Here is a 22120-nt window from a genome sequence, read left to right on the forward strand (position 1 = left end):
GAAGTATAAACTGGTTGTTGCCTGATATTTAGCTCCTTAGTTTATTAACAGTTTCTTTTCTAAATATAAGAAAATTAAAACTTGAAACATTTGCACAACTTCTGGTTTGCCAAAGAGGTGGATTGAACATGGAGTAATAAATCACCTCTCTTTTAACAGAAGGTTATACAAAAGGACACAAAAATTTAACTTTTGGAGTAGAATTGGACGTATGCTTGGGCAGATCCTGCTGGGCTTGCAGGAAGCTCTAAGAGCTGAGTATCCTGAAGTTATATCCAGCTCATTTACAGTGCAGTTAAAATCCCTGGTGACTGGAGAAGTTCTTTTTTAGGAATTCATCCATCCCTTCTGTAAAGTTGGATACTGATCAAGAGCATCTCAGTAAGAGTCCATGTATTTACCCCAGGCTTAAAAGTGTAAAATTGGGTATTTGTCCATTGACTCTACCTGCTGACAAATGCTCTGAGACTGCAGTGCTGCATGGATGTACCAAAATAAAACCATTATGGCTCAGACTCCTAGTGATGCACAATGTCTTTGGAAATCTTAATATTAGTGATAAAATCTAATGCTCTGGGTCATCTTCACTTTGGCAGGAGAGGTAATGAAGGGAGATGAATAATTTAAAGCCACTAAGAAGCCAGACTGTGCAACATGGTTATGGAGAATATTGCCTTTTGCTTTAGAGAATTTTTCAGAGGCTTTTAGAAGTCAGAAAGAGCATCTATGTAATCAGCAAGTAATGTGTTGAAAGCTGCAGTTTTGTGTATTGTTACTTCCGAAAACATAGAAATGTGTTCCTCAAATGGAAAGCTGCAGGGAGAGAAAACTGGAAAGATTTTGGCATGACACCATTTTTGGGGTTAGGAAAATGCTGGTTTTCTGACCTTCCATGAAAATTCTTTAAAAGAAAAGAGAAAAAGTAATACCAAAACTTTTTGTGAACAAAGAAAAAGCAAAACATTTTCGTTTGAGCTTTAAAAATCAAAACCATTTAGTAGTCCAAAATAGTTAAAAGATATTTTGCAAGAAAAATTGTGGAAAACTAATTTTAAGGCATTTGTGTATTACTTCTCCCATTCATTTTTTTTGTTCTTCCACCCCAGCTTGGTCTCTTTACCATTCAAATTACATTGTAGTGCAAAGAACGAAATGCCTGCTGCAGCTTGTGATTTTCCTGGTTGTAGGCTAGGTCTGAAGCTAATTGCACTGAAACTCTTTAAGGCAGTCCCACAGTGTTTTCACCATGTGGGACTCCTTTGCAAACCTGAGAGTTCCCTTTGCGAAAAGACTTTGAAGATTGGCCTTTAGCTTTCTAACTTTTTCTAGCGCTCACTTCCACTCTGTAAAGAAATATCTGTTCCTGAAGCGTTCATTTCAGATTGATCTGCAGATAAGATTGTGGAGTATTTTCATGCCCAGAAGTTAGCACTGGCTTGCATTTAATTGCTTATGTCTCAAGGAATCCAAAGATGTTAAACGCAATAAGGATAAGATAAGAATGGAAAATCTACCTTACATCTGCAAGTAAGGGACATGTGGAGCAAACCCCATGAAAATATTTCCTCTGATCTCCAGCCAATTCTGAGCACAAATAACAAAAACTTTGAGTAGTTAGTCCATGGGTGTTTGTGTAGATCCTGTTCATCTCCAGTCTGGAGATATTTCTATCCTTATGGCAACATGGTTGAAGTCTATAAATGCAGAACTAGATAGTTACATTTATTCTAATTAATGAGTGATTGCTGATTATATTGGCTCACCAATTGATGTTGCTAATGAAAATAAATCTTTGCATTTGATAATAACCAAACATAGATTATTTACTATCAACCTTGTCAATTTAGTGACAAATTTTGAGGAATTGTTTTGCATGGGGTATTTGAACTTGTGCTGTCTGACAATGACACTTTTCTAAAAATCATACTTTTTTTATATAAATGCGTGTGCAGAGCCTGTGGGACCACACTTGCACAGTCCATAGTGTGGTGGAGCCTTCTTTCAAGTTGATTTGCAGTATTACACAAACACACCATGCTGTATTGTTAATAGGATGATTATTTTGGTACCCCCAGCCAATGGGAACACTGTGTTTAAATGAGTGGGACAAGGATCAGGCCCTTAAGTAATACACACAGCTTTAATAACTCTCAGTTGGATGCTGAAGTGATTACATTCACTAATTATAGTTAAGATATGATGTGCAGTCTAGAAAATCAACAGGAACAAAAGTGGATATATTTCCAAATGTTAATTTCATCTTCCGAACTGTTTTTTGTTAATTATGCTAATTAAAAAAGGAATGTGATTATGACAATATGTGTTTTTACATTAAGTGCTATGCAGTGAAATACATCTGTGTGTGCCAGCCCCACTTGGGTGGATTCCATATGCCAGGCGTTTACACTAAATTCACTTTGTCCTGTTTCAAGATACGCTTTTGTGTTGGGCTTGCGGCTGAGCAACACAGTGTAAATCCCTGAGAAAGGAGTCAAAAAAACCTTTTTTCGGCAGCGGAGAGCATAAATGGCTCAGCCCTGGTACAGGAGATGAAAGTGGTCTCTCTGTTAGTGTGCTGCAATTGCTTGCCATAACCTCACCCATCTTCATATGCCCCTGGCCTGTCACCTGCATCGACTTCCACTGCAGTGCCTCTGTCCACGGCCACTCTGCCCATGAGGGTGAAACCAAGAGGGTACTTGAGGCACTCCCAGAAAGGAAATTTATTGATCATTTGTTCATTTAATGTAAAAAGCAAATCTAAAATTGACTGGCATGGGCATCTTCCCACTGATTTGCCAACCCAGCACTGGTAGGACAGGCTACGATGCTGGAGCCGTGCTATGTCAGCCTTTAAAAGGAGGCTGTGATCGTTCTGAAAAGTGTTCGAAGCAAATTCTGAGCTACTGGTGAGTTTTGCACGCTGAGCAGGAGCTCAGAAAAAAACTGCATTGGAGGCTTCAGTAATGCTTTTTCTATTTCCAGAGTTGCCTGCTGGTTGGGAGAAAATTGAGGATCCCGTATATGGTGTCTACTATGTAGAGTAAGTTCTGCTCTCCGGTTCTGGCGTGGCTGTAGGCTTTCTTCCACAGAGCTCTGTGTGCTCCGCTTTTGCATCTCGTACGGAGGAGAAGACCCTGGCCCCTTACTGGCTGGGGGAGACTGTAGGATGCTGTAGCCCTGCCTTGCTGTTCATCATCCTCTGGTGGGCTCTGGCAGCAGCACCCTGGGGTGGGGTGAACTCAGGGGAGGCAGGAACACCCCTGGGTCAGGGCAGGAGCCCCAGCACCTCACAAAGTACTTTTACCCAGTGAACATTAACAAGTCTGCAATTAACTGATCTTGAGCCCATTCGTATAGTGCTATGATGAGGAATTTTCATAGGAGGAAAGGCTGAGAGAGTTGGGGCTGTTCAGCCTGGAGAAGAGAAGGCTCTGGGGAGACCTTATTGTGGCCTTCCAGTATCTTGAAGCAGCCTGCAAGAAACCTGGAGAGGGACTTTTTACAGGGCATGGCGTGATGGGACAAGGGGTAATGACTTCAAACTGAAAGAGAGTAGATTTAGATTAGATATAAGGAAGAAATTCGTTATTATAGGGGTGGTGAGGCACTGGCACAGGTTGCCCAAAGAAGCTGTGGATGCCCCCTCCCTGGAGGTGCTCAAGGCCAGGCTGGATGGGGCTTTGAGCAACCTGGTCAGTGGAAGGGGTCCCTGCCCATGGCAGGAGGGTTGGAGCTGGATGATCTATAATGTCCCTTCCAATCCAAACCATTCTGTGATCACAGTACGAGTGTGCAAAGCAGACCTCCAACTCAGTTACAAGTCGGAAGACTCTCAAAAGGAGGAATGGATGAGCCTGTGTGACCAAACAGCCCCAGCAGAGGTTCTTGCATCAAGCTGTGTTGATGTGAATAGAATTACAGGTTTAATGGGACTCTCTCCAGAATTAGAACAGCTTCTTTATCTAGATGTCAGATCGCTCCCTTGGGAAATGAGAGATCTGAGTTTTGTTTCATCACTGACCCCATAAAATGAATTTTTAATTATGTGTATGCTCCCATCTAGTAGGATGGCTTATGATAGCCCTCAGAATAGACATGGAATACGGTTTCAGTCTGCTTTGACTCGTTTCTGACCCTACCATCTGTGCCTAGGGAAACAAGGTTAGCAAACTGTGTAATTAAGCCTTGACATTTATTTACCAAAGACATCAAAAATATTTTTTGGCTGTTAAATGCCATGCCAAGAGAGTCTTTCCACCATTTTTTCCTGTCACTTTATGTATACATGCCCGTTAGTTTTGTGGCACTCCTTAGTGATGAAAGTGAATAGAAAAATAACCACAATTAAACATAAGTTTGTTTTACTTGGTGTCTATAAGCTAGCAAGTTGGTTATGATATGAGCATTTGTCTCTATCCCTTCCAATTCAGGCATTGTATTATTGCATAATAGTTTTTGTTGAGAAACAACTGTACGATGAAAAAGTTCATACCGTTTTTAAAGTAGTTATCATTTTTTCTTAACTTTCTGAAGATATCTCGAAATGGGCAATCTTCTACAGAACTCATTGTTTTTGTTTGATTAGTTAAATATTTTTACAGTGATTTAATATTGATCTTTAGCAGAAAAAATTCTATCTAGAGTGCTTCTATCGTAATTACTTGAAAAAGTGATTGGTTGTTCATTCAGGGGTGTTTTTGATAAAGATGTGTGGGACAAGAGACAATAAGACAGCAAGTTCTTAGTGGGTAAACTTTGCTTTGGATGCAAAGATGGGCTTTAATGTAATTTTCTGAGGCCTACCTGCTCCTCTGCTGTAGCAAAATTACTACTGAAAAATTGCCATTGAATTGAGCAGTTGATGAGCAGCTCATCTCAGCTGCATCTGACAGCCACAGAGTCCCCAGACCTCTGCCCCCACCGCCCTGTGGCTGGTGGCCATCCTTGGGTTTCATTAAATGGTCAGTTCTCTGTGAAGTGCGTTGCTTGTCCGCCACATTTGGGACTGGGCTGTTCCTTTCCTGAGATTGGTAAGAAGTATTAGCTCTCAACATCTCATACAGAGAGATGTGTCCAAGGAGGACAGCTGAAGTTTCACCAAATGCTGCTTTTCACTGGGAGCATTTGCTGGTGGCTAGTTCTGGAGATGTTTTGATCCATTCGGAGCCCCGCTTTTCAGCTCATAGCCTGCATCCCTGTAGATATTTTCAAGACACCCTGTTAATAGTGTGCATTTATCAGATAGCTGACAGATGTTACTAGTTGTTGGGTTTTGTTTTGTTCTTTTTTTAACTTCGGTGAGCCAGGAAATGACTGCACCTCCGGGAATCTGATTAAAGCAAGGATGATGTAGGCCTGTCTTTTAAAACGCAATCAGACAGAGCGCCTTTTCTGCTTTAATCTCATTTTTCATAGATAGATCACTACTTTAATGTATTTGAAGGAATTAGCCATTCCTACTCAAGACATCATATCAATACTGGAATCCGCTTGTTTTCCTAAATATGCTTTTTGGCGCGACTAGGTGAGCCTCGCTCCACATGCACTGCTGTTGGGTTTATTTGGTATTTTACTCCTTTCCTCAGAGGAGTTTCATGCCTGGCCATCATTCCTGCTTGTCGCATAAAGTGTTTCCTAATTTATTGCTCCCTTTCATCTCCAGCCACATCAACCGGAAGACACAATATGAAAACCCAGTTCTTGAAGCGAAGAGGAAGAAACAGCTTGAGCAACAGCAACAGCCGCCCGAAGGTTGGCACTGCCAGGGCGCGGTGGTTGGGGTTCTCACAGGGAGTGTGCCCTCCCTCGCCTTGGCAGCACCGTGCCAGTGTGTTTGTCCCTCCTGCTGTGGCCTTAACGTTCAAAGGCAAAGTACGGGCGTAGGAAAGGTTGTGTATGCCCTTCATGTAAGATGCAGCCAAAAAAAAAAAACGACACCACATAACCACTTTAACATAGTAGCTTTCACCCCTGTAAAGAGGGAAGGATTTTTCTGCTTATGTCCTTTGTGGAAAGTTTCTAGGCTTCCTAGAACATGCTTTTTCCTCTTTAATCTGCTCCATTAAGTTGTTTGTAGCCGGTTTTGTTTTAGTCTGCACTGGGACTCAGGCTGCTAAAGGGGATGAGGAGTGGGCCTTTACATGTGCACTAGAGAAACCTCTCTGCATGAGAGACTGCTTAAACCAAGACCTTTGGGTGATGTCAAGCTCAAACACCTGAAATAATTTCATTATTTCAAAACATTTTTATTTTTTTAATTTTCCTTTTTTTTTTCCTTTCTTTATTCCTTTTTCCTTTTTTTTTGTTTTTTTTTTGTTTAAATGCAGCCCAACTGCAGTGAGGGGCTATGGCATTTGGGTTTATTTTGGTACCTTTGTAGATTTCACACCAAGTTATTTCACAACAGTCATTATTCAAGGGGAAGATAACTCAGGCTTCAAAATTCCTCCTGCAGCTCCCTTTCCCACAAGGTGAACTGATGCTACAAGGGCCATGGGGAACAGATTTCATACAAATATGGAGACCACTTAAATGCGAATCAAGTCCCGACTTTGAGTGTGAAGTAGGGTGTCCCAGCAGACCGATCAGTTGACCTGGACATAGAGTCTCCTTCAAAACTGGTTTTGAACATCCCATTCATTTTATTCCATCTCGCTGTGACTCTGTTTCCTCTCTTGCCGTGCTTCTCGTGTCTCGTCTGCTTGAACCCCACGCTCCCAGTGTGTGTACACGTAGGAACTCATAGTACTGTTGTGAAACAAGTAACATTTCCCTCTCTGCCCTCTCTAGAATGGACAGAGGAGTGTCCATCTCTCCCACCACCCGCTGCTCCAAACCATGTTTCAAACAACCAAGAGGCAGTTCGGGAAGCACCAGTGCAAGGTAACAACCTTGTTAAACCAGCTGTAAAAGTGCAACAAGTCTTTGAAAAGGCATGGTGAAAAAATGAGTTGCAACATTGCTGGGATTTAACAGCAACTGTTCACGTATACAAGTGCAAATAAAAGGACACCCTTTTCTACAGAGCTGTACGGTTATGCAAGTATTAGGCTTTTACACCTTCTAAACTCTACAGAGTTTAGAATGTGGCTCTTATAATAAGATCTGGCGCAGAGATTTCTTTCTGTTCTCATAGGTCAACATTCCCTCCCAACAAAAAGGACAAAATCTCACTGTGTTGCACTGTGAGTAAGACAAGGACATGCAGTAGCGTGGTCATGTTTTAGTTTGTGAGCCAAAGCTAATGTCACCCCATGTCTGCATTCATGGGCAGGCAGAGTTTCAAGTTATAGTAGTGTAAGAGCCCTGGAAACTGGTCGATGTGTTTGGGAGCTGTCATGTGCACAGGTTGTCGGCACTGTTTGGCAGGACCTTGGTTATGGAGAGCTTGAGTGTCTTGGTTGCATTTGTGACATCTGATCAACCAGGTTCTAGTATTGCCAGAAATGGGGCTGGCTTGTGACTCTGTATTTTCCTTTTGTGTTCTTTGAATCTGGATGAAAATTTTAGAGGGGATAGGAGCTGGAGGAACACCAGAAGAGGGAGGTCCTCTGCCAATTGGGGAGCTTGGCAGAGCTGCCAGGCCTCCATGCTGAATCTGACTTTCTGTAGTAACAGAAGGTGAAGAGGCACAAGCGCCTTGGCCACACATTAGGGGCAAATTATATCCTGTTTCTGACAAATCTGAGTTGAAGCTCCTCTAGGAAGCGCTACATGAGGAGGGAATGATGATAGCTCCAAATACTGTGGACCTGCTTTGAAGTCGTACGTGTGTACAAGTACTTTGGGCTATTACAGCCTTATTTGTTAGTGTCAGTGGTCTGTGGATGGCCAGCTGCTCACAGACCAGTCGCTTCTCTTAAATAACTAACCAGACAGGACATGAATCGTTCCTGAATTTGCAGCATGAGCTGAAACGTTGCCAGATCAGGTTGCCAGCGAGGGCAGAGAGTTCCACTTGGACCTGTTGCAGTACAAGTGCTCTCTGGTTACAAGTGGTTCTAAGTAGGCTTCATCTTTGGCTACAGCTAAATTCCATAGCAAGCGAGTGGCATTGCCCTGGTCTGCAGGAACCAGAGGCTGGGGAAGATCAGAGAGGGGGGATAAGGCTGGAGCACGTCATCCTGGCAGAGCTGGGAGCAGCCGGGGTGAGGCTGGCCGCGGGAGCTGGGAGATGCTCCCTTGCTCTGCAGGTCAGCTGTGGCTTCCGATGGTGAGGCCAGGGGCGTTTGCTTCTGTCCCGGGCTGCCTTTCCTGCCAGGAAGAGCCAGGGAGTGCTCTCTGCTGCAGCTGGCAGCAGATCAGCCCTTCCAAAACAGACGTGTCAAATTTGACAGTATCCAAAGCTCTCAGCATGTTCCCGAGGGACAGTAGAGTACGTTGGAGTAATCCAGACTTTCAGCAAGGAAAAATGTGGGAGCTCTGGGGATGGTACCCTGACCACCCGGCATTGCGGGTTAGGCATCTCGGCAGAGTGCCCCAAAAATGCTGGTCTTCCTCAGGCAGACATCTGTGAATGCCAGCTCTGCCTTTCACACTTTTACACTGTCAGGCTGGAGCGAGGGCTGCCCAAGTGTCCATGCATGGCAGTGCAAAGGACCCGTCCCGCAGGGGATGACATTAGGAGCCGTGCTCAGCTCTCCACCCACTCCTGGCTGCCAGCTGCTGAAATTTTGCAGCAACGTTACAGGAGAGCATTCGCCTGTCTGAGCACCACTCTGAGTGACGTGTCCTGATACCTGCTGGTGTCTCCTCTCTTTCGCTCCTTCCTTTCTCAGTGCTGCTCCCTCTTCTCTCGCTCCCCATCTGCAGCAGCTGTTTCCAGCTTCTCTGTCGCCCTGCCCTATTCCCAGGGGTTTCCGTCTCTCCCACTGATGGCACTGCTGGTGGGGATGTGGGCACAAGGAGCCCTCCTTTTGCCCCTGGCACCGCTCTCCCAGTTGGAGTTTTGTATTTACTCTCATTTAAAATGTGATCTCCTCCCAGGTGCTGTAGCTGGGACATAGCCTGTGGTGCTGCCATCCTGTTACTACAGGGCAAGTTCACCCAGTCTTTGTAGGCAGATGGCAGCAAGCTGTGCTTGTTCTGCTGGTCTTTTGAACTAGAAATCCGCAGAGGACCAAGCCCCGCTGCACGCTGTCTCTCAGCCTGTTTGTTACCTGAGATGTTGGGTTGCACTTTGATGGTCAGGGCTTTTTTGCAGAATGGGTGCCGAGCAGAGCTTCTGCCCGCGACGTGCAGGATTGCCGTGTTCCTGTACCTACCCTTCAAAGGCAGAAGGCTGCAAGTCCTCACACTGCCCCCTCATGAATAATCTTCAGATATACTTTTTTTTTCCCCAGTCAAAGGCTTACAAGTCTCAGATCCCCTCACTCTCCCTCAAGGTCTCCTTTCTGAACGGAGGCCCACGGCGATGCCGCCGAAGTTCTTGACAGTGCGCCAGCTCCGCTGGCTGCGCCGCACGCTGCTGATCCTGGAGCTGTCACCAGAGGGCTTAGCGGCACAGTCTTCTCCCCTCTGAGCATTAAAAACAATTAAAAGCGCAAAGGTGTTTAGTGTTGGCGCTGTGAAGTACAGCAACTGTGATTCCTTCTCTGAGGCTGTGCAACGTGCTTTGCAAGGATGCACTTTTGTCTTTGGAGCCCCTCGTTCCCCCTTAACCGTGCTCCCAGAGAGCACTGACAGCCCTCCAGCACAGCCGCTCTGGTCCCGGGCCGCTCTTTGATCCCTGCTTCACAACGGCAGCGTTTCATCTACAACAGGCAAGGAGCACCAGGGAAGTAGAAAAGACTTCAAACAGTGTCTGAAGAACAACATCAGTGGCCTCCTCTTTTTCACCGGAGGAGGTCACAGGGTGGTAGCGACGGTGGGGCGGAGGGGGGGGAGGGTTATGCTAAGGGGTTACGCGGTGTCTTGCCACAGCTCGGAAGTTGCTTTTTGCTCAGTGGGTTGGGAGAAAGTCAAGTGGTAAAAACGTAATGATGCTGCTTGCTGCAGATATTCTTGCTGCAGACTCCTTCTTCTGTAGGAGGTCCCTGTCCCATCCCTCCTGGGATGGATGTAACCACCTCAGGACAGAGATAAGACATATATCTAAGCCAACGCTGCCGGCTTTAATGTATTTCCTGAAAGCCGCATGTTTTCCCCTTTGTAGCCTTGGGTCTTTGGTGTGCACAACCACAGCTAACAAAGCACCAGGTTCTAGGGGCTTTGCTCACTCTTTTTACTGGATGATTGGGGTCCAGGGAGACAGGAGGAGTGCGATGAGGTGAGAAGATGCTGAAGCGAAGTTCAGTCCCGTCCCAGCACACCGCTGTGTTTGTCCATGTACTTGTTAGAGCGGGGAGGGGAAGAGAAAAAACAGATCAAACTCTCTTGCCTGCCTGTTTATAGATTTTCCAAACTTCCTACACAGGAAAACCTTTTTTTACACGAAACCCTTCTGAGTTGAAAGGGAAGTTCATCCACACCAAGCTAAGGAAAAGCAGCAGGGGTTTTGGCTTCACCGTCGTCGGAGGGGATGAGCCGGATGAATTTCTCCAAATCAAAAGTTTGGTGCTTGACGGCCCCGCAGCACTGGATGGCAAAATGGAAACAGGTAGGGATGCTTTACATCAAAATCACAACCACCACTTTGGGTTATGTTTTCGCAGCTGGTTTTATGTGCCGTTCACAAAGAATTTTAGTCCTCATCTCCTTTTTGGGGAAAGGCATTCAGCTTTCCCATCAGCAAGCAGGGAAGTGGGAAACATTGAGGAATATATTCAGAATTTTATAGCGAGGCACTTCATGTGCTGGAATTTCACCTCAGGTGTCAAAATATCCAGCTGGGGCTCTGCCAGCTGCTGCTCTCCCCGTGCTGACTGTGGAGAGGAGCCAGCAGTCGCAGGGTCCCACATCAGGCTGCGGGTTACTGCTCCCTGCCGCAGCAATGGCTGCCATATTTCTGCAGGGCTGCGTCACTGTGTTCTGTCTATCTGCCCTGCTGCTCCTCCCCTCTCCACAGCTACCCCCAGGGAATGGGCGGAGGAGCGGGCTAGTTTGCATTTCCCTGGGTGGAGGTGCCTAGGACCCATTTTTTTTTTTCCAGAGATCAGGCCCAGCGTGATGAAATCCGGTTAGCATTCACCTGAGGTCACGAGTCCTCACTTGCGGGTGGAGCATCGCAACGTTAATCATCCCTGTGTTGCAGCCCATGTTAAGAAATGAATCATAACTTAATTGATACCTTGATTTCAGGCCGAAGTATGAGACATGACACATGGCACCATATCTGAGCAGTTGGTATTTGAGAGCCTACTGTTACAGCTCTCATGTGCTCTCAGTTTTATTTCTGTCATATGTCAGGGTGGCACAGTGTGTAACAGTGAGAGCTGGGCTTCAAAATAACTGTTAAATGGGCCATATACCGTCTTTTGAATTAATTAGATTTTTGCATGAGCCAATTCCATTTTCACTTTCAAAAACATTTATGTACATAAAGGTTTTATGCAGTGAATCGACTGTGTACAGATAGTTCTTGCTTGCCCACTGCTCCTTTTCCTTGCAAAGTACCTAAATGCTGCTATTTACCGGTGAGCGGTACCTGTGGACCAGCTCACAGGCTCTAGTCCTCACCTTCCCGGGGTGCACAGAACGCATGGGTTTGGTAAATGTGTCTGTGTCCTCTGCAGGGGACGTCATAGTCAGCGTGAACGATACCTGCGTGCTGGGGCACACTCACGCTCAAGTTGTGAAAATCTTCCAGTCCATCCCCATCGGTGCCAGCGTGGATCTTGAACTGTGCCGAGGCTATCCCCTGCCCTTCGATCCCGACGATCCCAACACGAGCCTGGTTACGTCTGTGGCAATTTTGGACAAAGAACCGATCATTGTGAACGGGCAGGAAAATTACGACTCCCCAGCGAGCCACAGTAGTAAAACAGGGAAAGTAAATGGCACAAAGGAAGCAAGACCCAGCAGCCCGGCTGAGGTCTCTTCCAACGGACCCCATGGTTACCCCAATGACACGGTCTCTTTGGCGTCTTCGATAGCAACACAACCTGAACTCATAACTGTGCATATAGTCAAAGGGCCTATGGGCTTTGGGTTTACTATAGCAGACAGTCCCGGTGGGGGCGGCCAAAGGGTGAAGCAAATCGTGGACAGCCCGCGGTGCCGCGGCCTGAAGGAAGGCGATCTTATAGTCGAAGTCAACAAGAAGAATGTGCAGAGCCTCACTCACAACCAGGTGGTGGATATGCTGATTGAATGTCCTAAGGGAAGCGAAGTCACGTTGCTGGTGCAGCGAGGAGGTAGGTCTTCAAAACTGCTTTTATTTATTTCTTCCTGAAATTTAAAGAAAATGCATGTAATGAAAGACCTGCTTTCCTAAGCTTCTCTGTAGAAAAAGTTTTATGTCCTGAGGTGTAGAAACTGCCCCAGGTGGGCAGTTGTCAATTCACACAGATGGTTAAAATTACGTATTGTTGGATGCTGCACTGGGGGAAACGTGCATCTAGTTCCCATGTGCACATGCACTACACGTGTCTAATGGTAATGCACAAAAGGGTGGTATGGTTACACGTATGGCTACACCTTTACTTACCTAACAAACCCTGATCTCATGCTCATGAAACTTAGAAGTGTTTAAAATAGAATATGGACATTTCTTGACCTGTTTTGGGAGATGGAAGAGTCTGGCAATACGTTCTGTAATCTGCAGTGTTCAAAATCAGATCTCCAATGACTTTTCACTTGGAAGTGTTACGCCTAGATACAGTTGGAAGTGGAGGAGAGAATTTAAATGTCTCCAAGTTGTAAGCAACCGAAGTGTTACTTCTGGACAGGTTTATTTGCTGCACGATGCGGAGCTGAGCTCATTTTCGGGTGCGTTGCGGAGAGACCACCAGCAGATACAAAAAGCACCCTGCAGGCAGTGTGTCTGCAGCACACGTGGGAGCACGGGCGGTGGGTTACCTGTCAGTGTGGCCAGGCCGTCCACAGGAATGCTCTCCCACGCACATAGTAAGTGTAAAGTAGTCTGAGGTGGTGCACCCCACCACACGTAGCACGCTCTTAGCCTGCAGATTTAAACTAGAAGGAAGAGTTGATGTGGAGCTCACCGGGAAAGTCCGAGTCAGTTGTGGAGGTGCAGCATGCACCGTGGGGCTCAGCACCTCGCAGGGATGAGCACGCTGCAGAGACACTTTTAGGCTGACAAGTAGGTGCTGAATGCAGCCCCCAGCCAGCCCTGGGAGGAGTGTTCAGTATAAAAGTGCTTTTCTGGTGCCTTTTCTAAAATGTTTTGATTGTAGTAAGTTAGCCACAAAAGCCGGTTCGTTTTAGCTTGCTGAATTTGCAACTCTGCTTTGTTGTTTTGAAAGACCTATTGCTAGGAATTGAGGACATTGATCCTGCAATTAATAGCAGCTCTGGAGAAAGCACTGTCTATCTTATACTCCTTCCTTTCCAAATGCTTACTGTGTTTTTGTGTTTTGATAGTAAATTAAAAAGTAGAGAACAGAATGTTTTAAGAATTCTTCAATTTTCAAAGTGTGAGTTCCTTAAAGAATTTCAGTACTAGAGAGGTTTAAAAAATGCACTGCATTCTCATGATTAATATATTTATTATTGAGAAATTATGGTTGGAAGAAAAATAGCAGCTATTATTAATCCTCCTGGAGAGAGCATATCTATCTGGTAACACCATACATTAATTATTTGAATTGTGGCTGACATGTAATAATCCTCCTTATGTCTTGAAGGCATAATGAAAAGATTTGATGAGGAAATAAAAGCACAGTTTTAATAAGATAGTGAATAGTTCCCTGATAATCTTGCTGAATCTCTCTCTTTTTTCTTTTATTTAATCGATACTAACCACATGTTGAGCATTTGCTATCACCTTACTAGGTAGATACCATATCAATCTGCTTGAACCGCCTCCCTCCCTCCTTCAAGGTCTTGACATTTCCATCTGAGCCTAGAGTACTTGCAGTTCCAAATTTCACGCTCTTGTGGCACAGGACTTGGAAACTGTGGTGGCCCTGGATCCACGGTTAATCGCTGAAGCACGTTTTCCTTCACACCCAGAAGAAAGCTGGACCGAAAGGCACTCGAGTTGTGGCACAGAAGCCAAGCAGAGTACAGACAGTAGTAGCCCCGGAATCAAAAAGAGTCAGGTTAGTTTAAAGCTTGTAAGATGGAGCTGGCTAAAATGCACCCAGCACGCAGTGCTGCTGCGCGTGGGTCTGTTCTCCCGTAACTTTACCTTGTGTTACCCCTGCCAAGTGTTTTTTCAGAAGCACCATCCCCAGACAAGGTGCCGCTATTCATTTTGGTCCGATTACAGCAATGCGTTTGGCTCCAGCGCCAGAGAAGCTCCTTCAGGGCTCCTGAAGCAATTCTTCTTTCGCTTCACTGTCAGTTGTCCTTTCCTCCTCCTCCCTCTGCTGTCCAGTGAAGAAAATGCTCAGATGCTGTCAGGCATCCTTGCGTTAGCCTAATGTTTGCGTTCAGTCAGGCTTGGCGTGAAGCATCCCTGTAACGCTGAGGCTGGTGTTCAGAGCTATCGGAAGGATTTGTCAGAAGTGGTTACTAATCGGGCAGAAAAATATCAGAAAGAGGTATGTAATATACAGGAAAAGCTCTGCCTGCTCCGAGCTGCTGGTGCGCTCCCAACAACGAGGTTTAATTGTTAAAAAGCAAACCCACAGCTGCTGAGAGCAGCCTGTAAAACATTTACTGTAAAGTCTGTTCAGCGGAAGCGCCGGCTGCTGGGAGCGGGCGAGCCCTGCTGTTGCCTTTGGGTGCGGAGCAGAAGGGTGATTTCAGGAAGGAGGAAGCCGAAATGCCCCCTCTCTGTGCTCAGCTGCTCACGTGTCATCTGAAGATCATTTGCAGGACTCCTACGAGATTGGGGCAGGGGGATAAATACATGAAGAGTGGGACAATGTCAGGTCATTGAGATTTTGCTTTCCAGAGGCACCGTACAAAACTTGCCTTAGCTATGTTCTGATTTAATTTTTTATTTTCCCCTTCCTCCTCCCCTCTCTGGGGCTTAAGTGTGTTATTGCTGTTGGTTTCCTGTTTCACCTATTCGCAGTGCTGGGTAAAACTCACTGAGCTATCTCATGGTTTGGACTTCAACACCTGAGGGGTTCAGAGAGGATGAAGTCCGAGCGGAGGCAGGGTGCAGAGTTGCTAATCGGGCTGTACACAAGAGCAGATCAGAAAAGCTGCTTTTGCTTAGCAAATTGGACAGAGGGGACAAAATTATTGTCTCAAACTATTAGGTAGGAGAGATAGAAGATATTTAAACAACGAGTTGGCTGAAGAACAACTGGGTGTTGTTCAGCCGTGAGTAATTTAAACTGGAAATAAGAAGAAAGTGCCAACCCATTAGAGCCTGGAAGTCACACTGGAGGAGGCAAAAAGGCTTCCCTGCCTGAAAGTGAAGCTCAGCGCATTTGGTGTCTGCAGCAGCAGAGGAGATGCTTGATAATGCAGCAGGACTGTTCAAGGGCTGAGTACCTGAAAGTAAACCAGTGCTGCTGGTTACAAAATGCAGAATTAAGCGTAGGTTTTTGTGCCTGCACTGCACAATGTGATTACACATTTCAGTTCTTTTAAAGAATTATTGTTAATAAGGCCACAAAAGGCACGTCTTTATTTTGAATATTTGCAGCTGAAAAGGTTCTCTTAACCTTGTACCTACCAAGTACATAAAGTACTTTTCTCAAAAAAAAAAATAAAGAACGTAATAATGTTTGCCACTTGAAATCCATTTGTCGTTGAAGTCTTGTGTACGCACAGTAATCGACTGAAATAACCAATGCTCAAATACCTCTCCATTCTGCACAGATTCTATTCATAACAAAAGCAACATTTTGTCAGAATAATTTCCCTGCTTCCCAAGGGACTTTTATTCTGGGGGTTGTGTCTATGCTGGGACAGGTGGGGGGCTGTTTCAGAACAAGCTATTCTATAAAACTAGTGTGCTGTATTTTTTGGAGTCATTAAGATCTAACATTTGTTTCAGTGAGAACATTTGTGTGTCTTATTGATGTATTTTGTGAATTACCTCAGATGAGAGAGGATTATTTTTTCCTTTTTTTTCCCCCGTGTTTTTTTATTAGGTCAGTCTTCAGTTCAAGTCATACAAAAATACTGTGATTAGTTTGTGTTCAGGTACGAGAATTAAGCTAAGCAGTTTTCATGCAGGTTTGAATGGACAGTTTCCCTTCAAAGGGAACTTTCACAGTTAGTGCTCACTAACATCTGTATTCACTGAAAGGTTGAAAATAGCATAAAACGTAATCCCCTTGAAGATATGTTCCCACTTTGTTCCAGATCAAAGTAAAAGCATGCAGGTGAAATGGCACTTACATGTCATGGGCAAATCAGTGGAGTTTCTAATAGCTTTCCCTAGTGCCAAATTCACATTAACCTGGGGAATGGAAATCTGTCTTCTGAAAAATATATGATAGAGTTTCAAAACTAAATGTATATTATAACAAGAACCAATGCAACATCGACCGACAGTGGGCACCTGAGTCTTACCTTCATATAAAAGCACAGTCCATAATAAATTCCCTTTTCATGGTTCAATTGAATGGAAGGTGTTTGTGGGGAGCAATGAGGTAGGTGGAAGCATGGAGAGGTCTGTGCCAACAGTCCTGCTCGTTTGGTCCAGAGAAGGTCCTCGTGATACATATAACTACAGCAAAGATTTGCAGCAATGGAACAAAATTACAAAGCTCTAAAGCAAAAAAACTATGCAGTCTTCTTAACTAGATGGACCTTCCCTTGCTGTTCCAGTGATGCTTTGGGCATGTGAGGGTAATTAACCTCCGACACTTCCCACAGAGAGGAGTTAACTTCTCATTTTTATGCTGAAAACGTGTGCTAGAGACAACTGCCCTGGACTTCAAGGCTCTTTCTGTGACCTAAAATGGAAGAACATATTTTTTTTCCTCTCTCTGTTTATGTTGTGCCCATGCCATTGAAACATTGAATAGTAATATAGAGATGAATATCTTCATGCTGCTTACTGCAGCTTCAGGCTCCCGTCAGCCAGGATAGAGTGAGTTACAAGATTCTTTAGATAGTATGAAAACTTTACAAACAATATATCATAACAACTTCTAATTGCAAGCACATTATAACAGTGTAATTGAATTTAGATTGCTCTTTGAGATCTAGAGTGTCAAAATACAATGCTCAGGCATAAATGAGCAGTAGCATTGAACATTAAATATCTGAGCTGAGTGATATCCGTTACCGCTGGAGGTTGCAGAGGGTGTCTCCTCACTACTACATCCTTTCTGCCCCACCACAAATATTGATCTGTCTGAATTTTATAAGCACAAGTATTGTCTTTATATTTGTTTATCAAGACCCTCTTTGCCCCCCTGGAAATGAAGTTTTCCCTTCCTGTCCTTACCAGAAGTGTTGGAAATGGATCATTTAGTGGCAAGAGCCAAACAAACAAAAGAAAGCGCAATATTTCACAGTGCTGGAATTAGAGCTCCTTTTCAGTTGCTGTCCCTAATGATGTAAAACCATGGTAATTAGAGTTGCAATCAGCTATTCAGTGCAGACTTGAACTCTTTTGAACAAGCCACTCACTTCTGTTTGCCCTTTAGGCTCGCAGTGAAGAGCAAGTTGAAAGTCACGCCACTTAGACATCTAGCTGCCCGAAAATTTCAAACTGTCTCAGCAGCTGCTGAGTTAGAGAAAAAGTGAGTCCAAAATGCATTTAGGACAAAAATCACAACCTGGGAATCGTCTGACCGTTACCACAGAGCGTGTTCATCTGTGCCAAAGCTTCTGGAAAGGAAAGGAAAGTTCACCATTTCCAGAAGTGTTTTCAGTTCCTAACACAGAGGGAGCAGAGCATTATACTGAGGTCTTTGTCCCATGTTGGATCCGTAGCAACCCCCTTGAAACCCATCTCGCTGAGCACAGAGCTGCCGGTACTGATCACCATGTGTCCCACCTTGATGGCTGGTTTTCTTGCTCTACTGCCCAGCCTGCCATGTTGTGGCAGCTTCTTCCCTCACCTGGAGCAGGAGCAGATCTAATTCCTCTCTGCCATCTGGTGTGCTCAACTGACCTCTACCTTTGTGGAAAATCCCATTTCAAGTATCCTTTTTTTTCCCCTTGCCTTACCTTCTGTCAACCACCACCAGCTACCAAAGCTCCTAGTACCTTCTACTCGGGTATCTCCCATCAAACCTGTTTGTTGAATCTCTCAGTAGTTTGTCACTCAGTGTAGGTTATTTGGGGCTGTGCACTGAAAAATACCTGATATTGTAGTACAAATAATACCATCCAGTGGGGGATATTTTTGGTAGCTCATAGACACCCCTCAACAGCTGGTAAATTATATTTAAAAAACCAGAGTCATAGTATGCTTAAAGAAATATATGTCCATGTGTAATGCCAAGATTTATTTTTCAAGTTCATTACTTTGTATTCCAGGGTTATTACTTTGTAATTCCAAAGTTATGGATTTCGTGAACAAATTGGGAATCTCATTTGGCATTTGGAAATCTGTCTTGAATTGTTTCCTCTTGTTTATTTTTGTTACTATTTCCTTCAAAGAGATTTGCCTGGGAAGAAGGGAATCAGATCATTAAAGTCTGTAAGTTGGTCTACAAACTGCATTAGGAGTGAAATGGAAGGTTTTTAAAATGTTTTGCAATGTTACTTTTCCATTTTCTGAAAACAGGTGATCCTAGTAAAAATACATTGCTAAAACTTGTGACTTCTGTGCAGGGAAGGAGCAGGTCTGGGGGAATCTTTAGTAGCTGCGTCTTTTTTTTCCACACCACCAAGTCACTTTTTGTTATTCTTTTCTCTCTGTTAAGCGGAATGATATTCTAACAAGACCAAAAAAAAAGCTGATTAAACTTTAAAGCAAGTTTGATGTCACATTTACTACTCCATTACAGCCTGATTCTGATACTACTATATCAAGGAACAGATATAAACATCAGTTCAAGCCAGGAAAAGATGAAATAAAGGAAATGTTACACATGTTGATATTTTTAATAAGAAATTTGAAGTTCATACCCCTTACTGGAATTGCTTGTGTGCATGTATTTCAATCCACTGTGCAAGTTAATTTTCCTCTAAACAGCTCCGGAGCGTTAGATACACTGTTTTGGGGCAACGCTGTGTATTGTTATGCGGCACCATACACTGATCACTGGTAATTGGTTTTGTAAAGCAAGCTGGCAGGAACTTGTTTTCTCTTTGTGATAAAAATAAGCCGAACTTAACATTTAAAATCAGGTCGTCTTATAAATAATGTAATATTTGGGTATTATGCAGTGCTTTTCTCCTTCAAAGCACTTTACAGGTGTTAATCTTAGTGACATTAGCAATTTGTTTTTGATGATGTGAATTTGCAAGGTTTGGGATAACTCTGCTCACCAAAACTTGGAAGGGGGAACTCTTGGTGCTGCTGACGCCCATGGCAAGGCTCCCAGTAGACTCCAGGAGGCAGCAGGGTTTCACCAAGGCTTTGGATGCCTGCAAATGCCTGCAGCCACAAAGGGTCATTGTCAGCAGCTTGTTCAGACACCAAATAGTTTGATTTGCGTTACTAATGTTCATACAAATAGTTCATTTGCAGGAACTAATTAATTAGCATTACCAGGTCGTGCTGGAGTTTCTCAATGCAAGGCGTGCAGTTGAAGTAGCAAGCAACAAATTCAAATATCAGCCTCAAAAAGCCCAAGCGCTTAAAAATTCTACGTTAAACTCCCAAAATTCCAGACATAAAAATACTACATCGTAGTTCTTTCTGTCTTTTTATTTCAAGCCCCTATTGAATATTCGTATTCAATTGCCTTTTCTAAACTCTGGGACGCTAAGAAACTCCAAACAAAGCACATTGTCACACAAGTACCTGGCTCCAAAAACAACAGCTTTGTAATATTACAGTTCAGATAATAAAGAAGAATCGGTGTCACTGATATGTGGACATTTTAATTGCCTGCAGAATTTCCAGCTCGTGCTGGTGTGACGCATGCGAAGTGCTGACACTAATCTGTTAGTTGTTCCAGGCACAAGTGTTTTCCCCTCAGCTACCCTTCATTAACTCCATTTGCACTAATTCTCTGCTAGAAATGAGTAAGCAGACGAGGAGATGCCTGTGAAATCTGCTTTTTGGGTCAGCATTAGTTTTACATCAGTTGCCCTGCATTTCTGTGGCCGCGTGGCCTATCTGTGCCATAGCTTGTGTCCCCTAGATATGTGTGTCATCTGAGCTCCAGAGTCACTTGGAAAGGTATAATAAGATAGAACAGTTGCTGATTCACTGCTTGGCATTTTGTTCCACATTTTGCCTTAATTTCAAGGGCTGAGATAATTTCCTAAAGTTTTGTGATATTTCACGAAGCGTGCTTTAAGGCCAGGAGGAAACCTGTACTTTAATTATGAAGGAGGTGAACAATTAACGTATTTGGAATAATGAGATAATTTCAGTTTTGCGTAGCCTTGCATGCTGACAGCATGACAGTGGTGGTGCGCACGTTTCGCACACGGCTGCCTTTCTGTTGCAGGGAATCTAGATCTGCTGTAAAATCAGTAAGAAAACCAAAGCGTTTGCTGAATGCTGGCAGAAAAAAACGTCTGAAATCTTCCCGTCGGGATGTTTTATTGCATGAACCGCCTTATCTTGCAGAAAGCAGTAGGCTCTTAGATGAGAACAAAACGGAAGGTTGCTTAGCAAATGAAAGATGAGAGCTCTGAATTTCTTCCTAAAGGCTTTTTTTTCTTCCTAGCTTGAGGTTTTGAAAGTTGGCTTTTTTTTGCCCCGCATGTTTTGGTTTGGTTTTGGTATTAAATGCTGAAGCGGTATAAGTGGAGTAACTCAAACCCACACAGAGTTGTTTTATATCAAATGTGATGTGCAGTAACACAAGGTGGCACAGCAGAACCTAATACTACACATTAGATAAGGCAGATTTAGCTGGAGATGTGCCTCCCACATCTTCATCGGGATTTGCGCAGCAGGAAATGGAGCAGACTTGGAGCTGTGCAGCAAGGAGAGGTTTATTCCACCCAGTTTTCCCTCCTACCCTAACACACCGCCTGTGCGGCGTTTTGGTGTGCATGTACTTGTAAATAATGAGTATTTATCAGCCACGTTGCAGGTAGATGCAGTGGCTGCTGCCCTGATTTGGCATTCTAATAACCAGTCGTAGCAGAATTAATGAGGTATAAGAAATCGAAGAAAGGTCTTTGTTTATCGCTGTAATTAAATACATTTGGAGAGTCGTTAAATGCAATAGCAGGTGGGCAAAACTGAGGAAGAAGGATGGCTTTGTAATGGATTAATCAATGGTATTGTTCTGAGACAGATTGTTTTTAAATATGTATCCTCATGTCTCTAAGTCTTTCTATTCTGACTTTAATTTTTTTCCCCATTCTGCATTGGGTTTTATGTTTATTCATTTTCATATTTATCTCTTCCTGGTCAGGTGGATTTATTTTTGTGACGGTGATTGTAAGTAGGACTATACCAGCTTTAAGACCCTGTTAAAGCGGTGTCTTTGGTGGCAGAAGACCTGCAATGTACCACGAATTGGACTTGAGAAGTTGGCAGGTGTTGTAGAGCAGACAGATGTGGTAGAGGAGCCTGAGCTTCAGGGAGATGATGCAGCTGGCTGAGGATGCTGGGGCAGGTCAGGGCCCTGTTCCCGGGGGCACGTGAAGGTAGTGTTGGTAAGGATGTGGCAGGTGAGTATCAGTCCCCAGAAGGCTGGACTCCATCCTTATCCTTAAGGGTTAGTTTCGGAGATGTACAGTTACTTGCTTGGAAGTATATTTGAGTTACTGATTTATTTTGATAGAAAACTGTATTTTAAATCAAAGAAAGTCATGTTTTGTGAAAACATCTGCAAATCCATTGTCCTCTAGTAAAGATTTTCTGCCTTAGCGTGCTTCACGTGCACGTGCACCCCCCAGGGCTGAATCTGGCTAAGCATTCTATAAATATTAGCTTGCTATTAAATTATATTATTTATTAATAGCAACATCAAACTAATGCCAAGAGGACCCTGTTTGTAGGCATCCCCTTTGTGCAGGCTGCTTTCCAAATATGAAATATGAGAAGCTGCCA

The 22120-nt window shown here is 44.0% G+C and overlaps 1 protein-coding gene across 22 annotated transcripts in view; it reads left to right on the top strand.

Annotated features, from left to right (window-relative positions):
• Positions 1-22120, top strand: part of MAGI1 (membrane associated guanylate kinase, WW and PDZ domain containing 1) — a 357879-nt gene that overhangs the window by 289983 nt on the left and 45776 nt on the right. For 16 of the 22 annotated variants that reach the window (XM_075433225.1, XM_075433229.1, XM_075433230.1 and 13 more), the window contains 5 exons: positions 2986-3043; positions 5666-5754; positions 6793-6885; positions 10418-10600; positions 11676-12296. In XM_075433225.1, the coding sequence (XP_075289340.1) occupies positions 2986-3043; positions 5666-5754; positions 6793-6885; positions 10418-10600; positions 11676-12296 (1044 nt within the window). The remainder of the gene's footprint in view (positions 1-2985; positions 3044-5665; positions 5755-6792; positions 6886-10417; positions 10601-11675; positions 12297-22120) is intronic. The other 6 variants (XM_075433235.1, XM_075433236.1, XM_075433237.1 and 3 more) reach the window with 1 other exon arrangement.

This window comes from Opisthocomus hoazin, chromosome 11 (assembly GCF_030867145.1).
Source record: "Opisthocomus hoazin isolate bOpiHoa1 chromosome 11, bOpiHoa1.hap1, whole genome shotgun sequence".
In the NCBI taxonomy this organism is placed as follows: Eukaryota; Metazoa; Chordata; class Aves; order Opisthocomiformes; family Opisthocomidae; genus Opisthocomus; species Opisthocomus hoazin.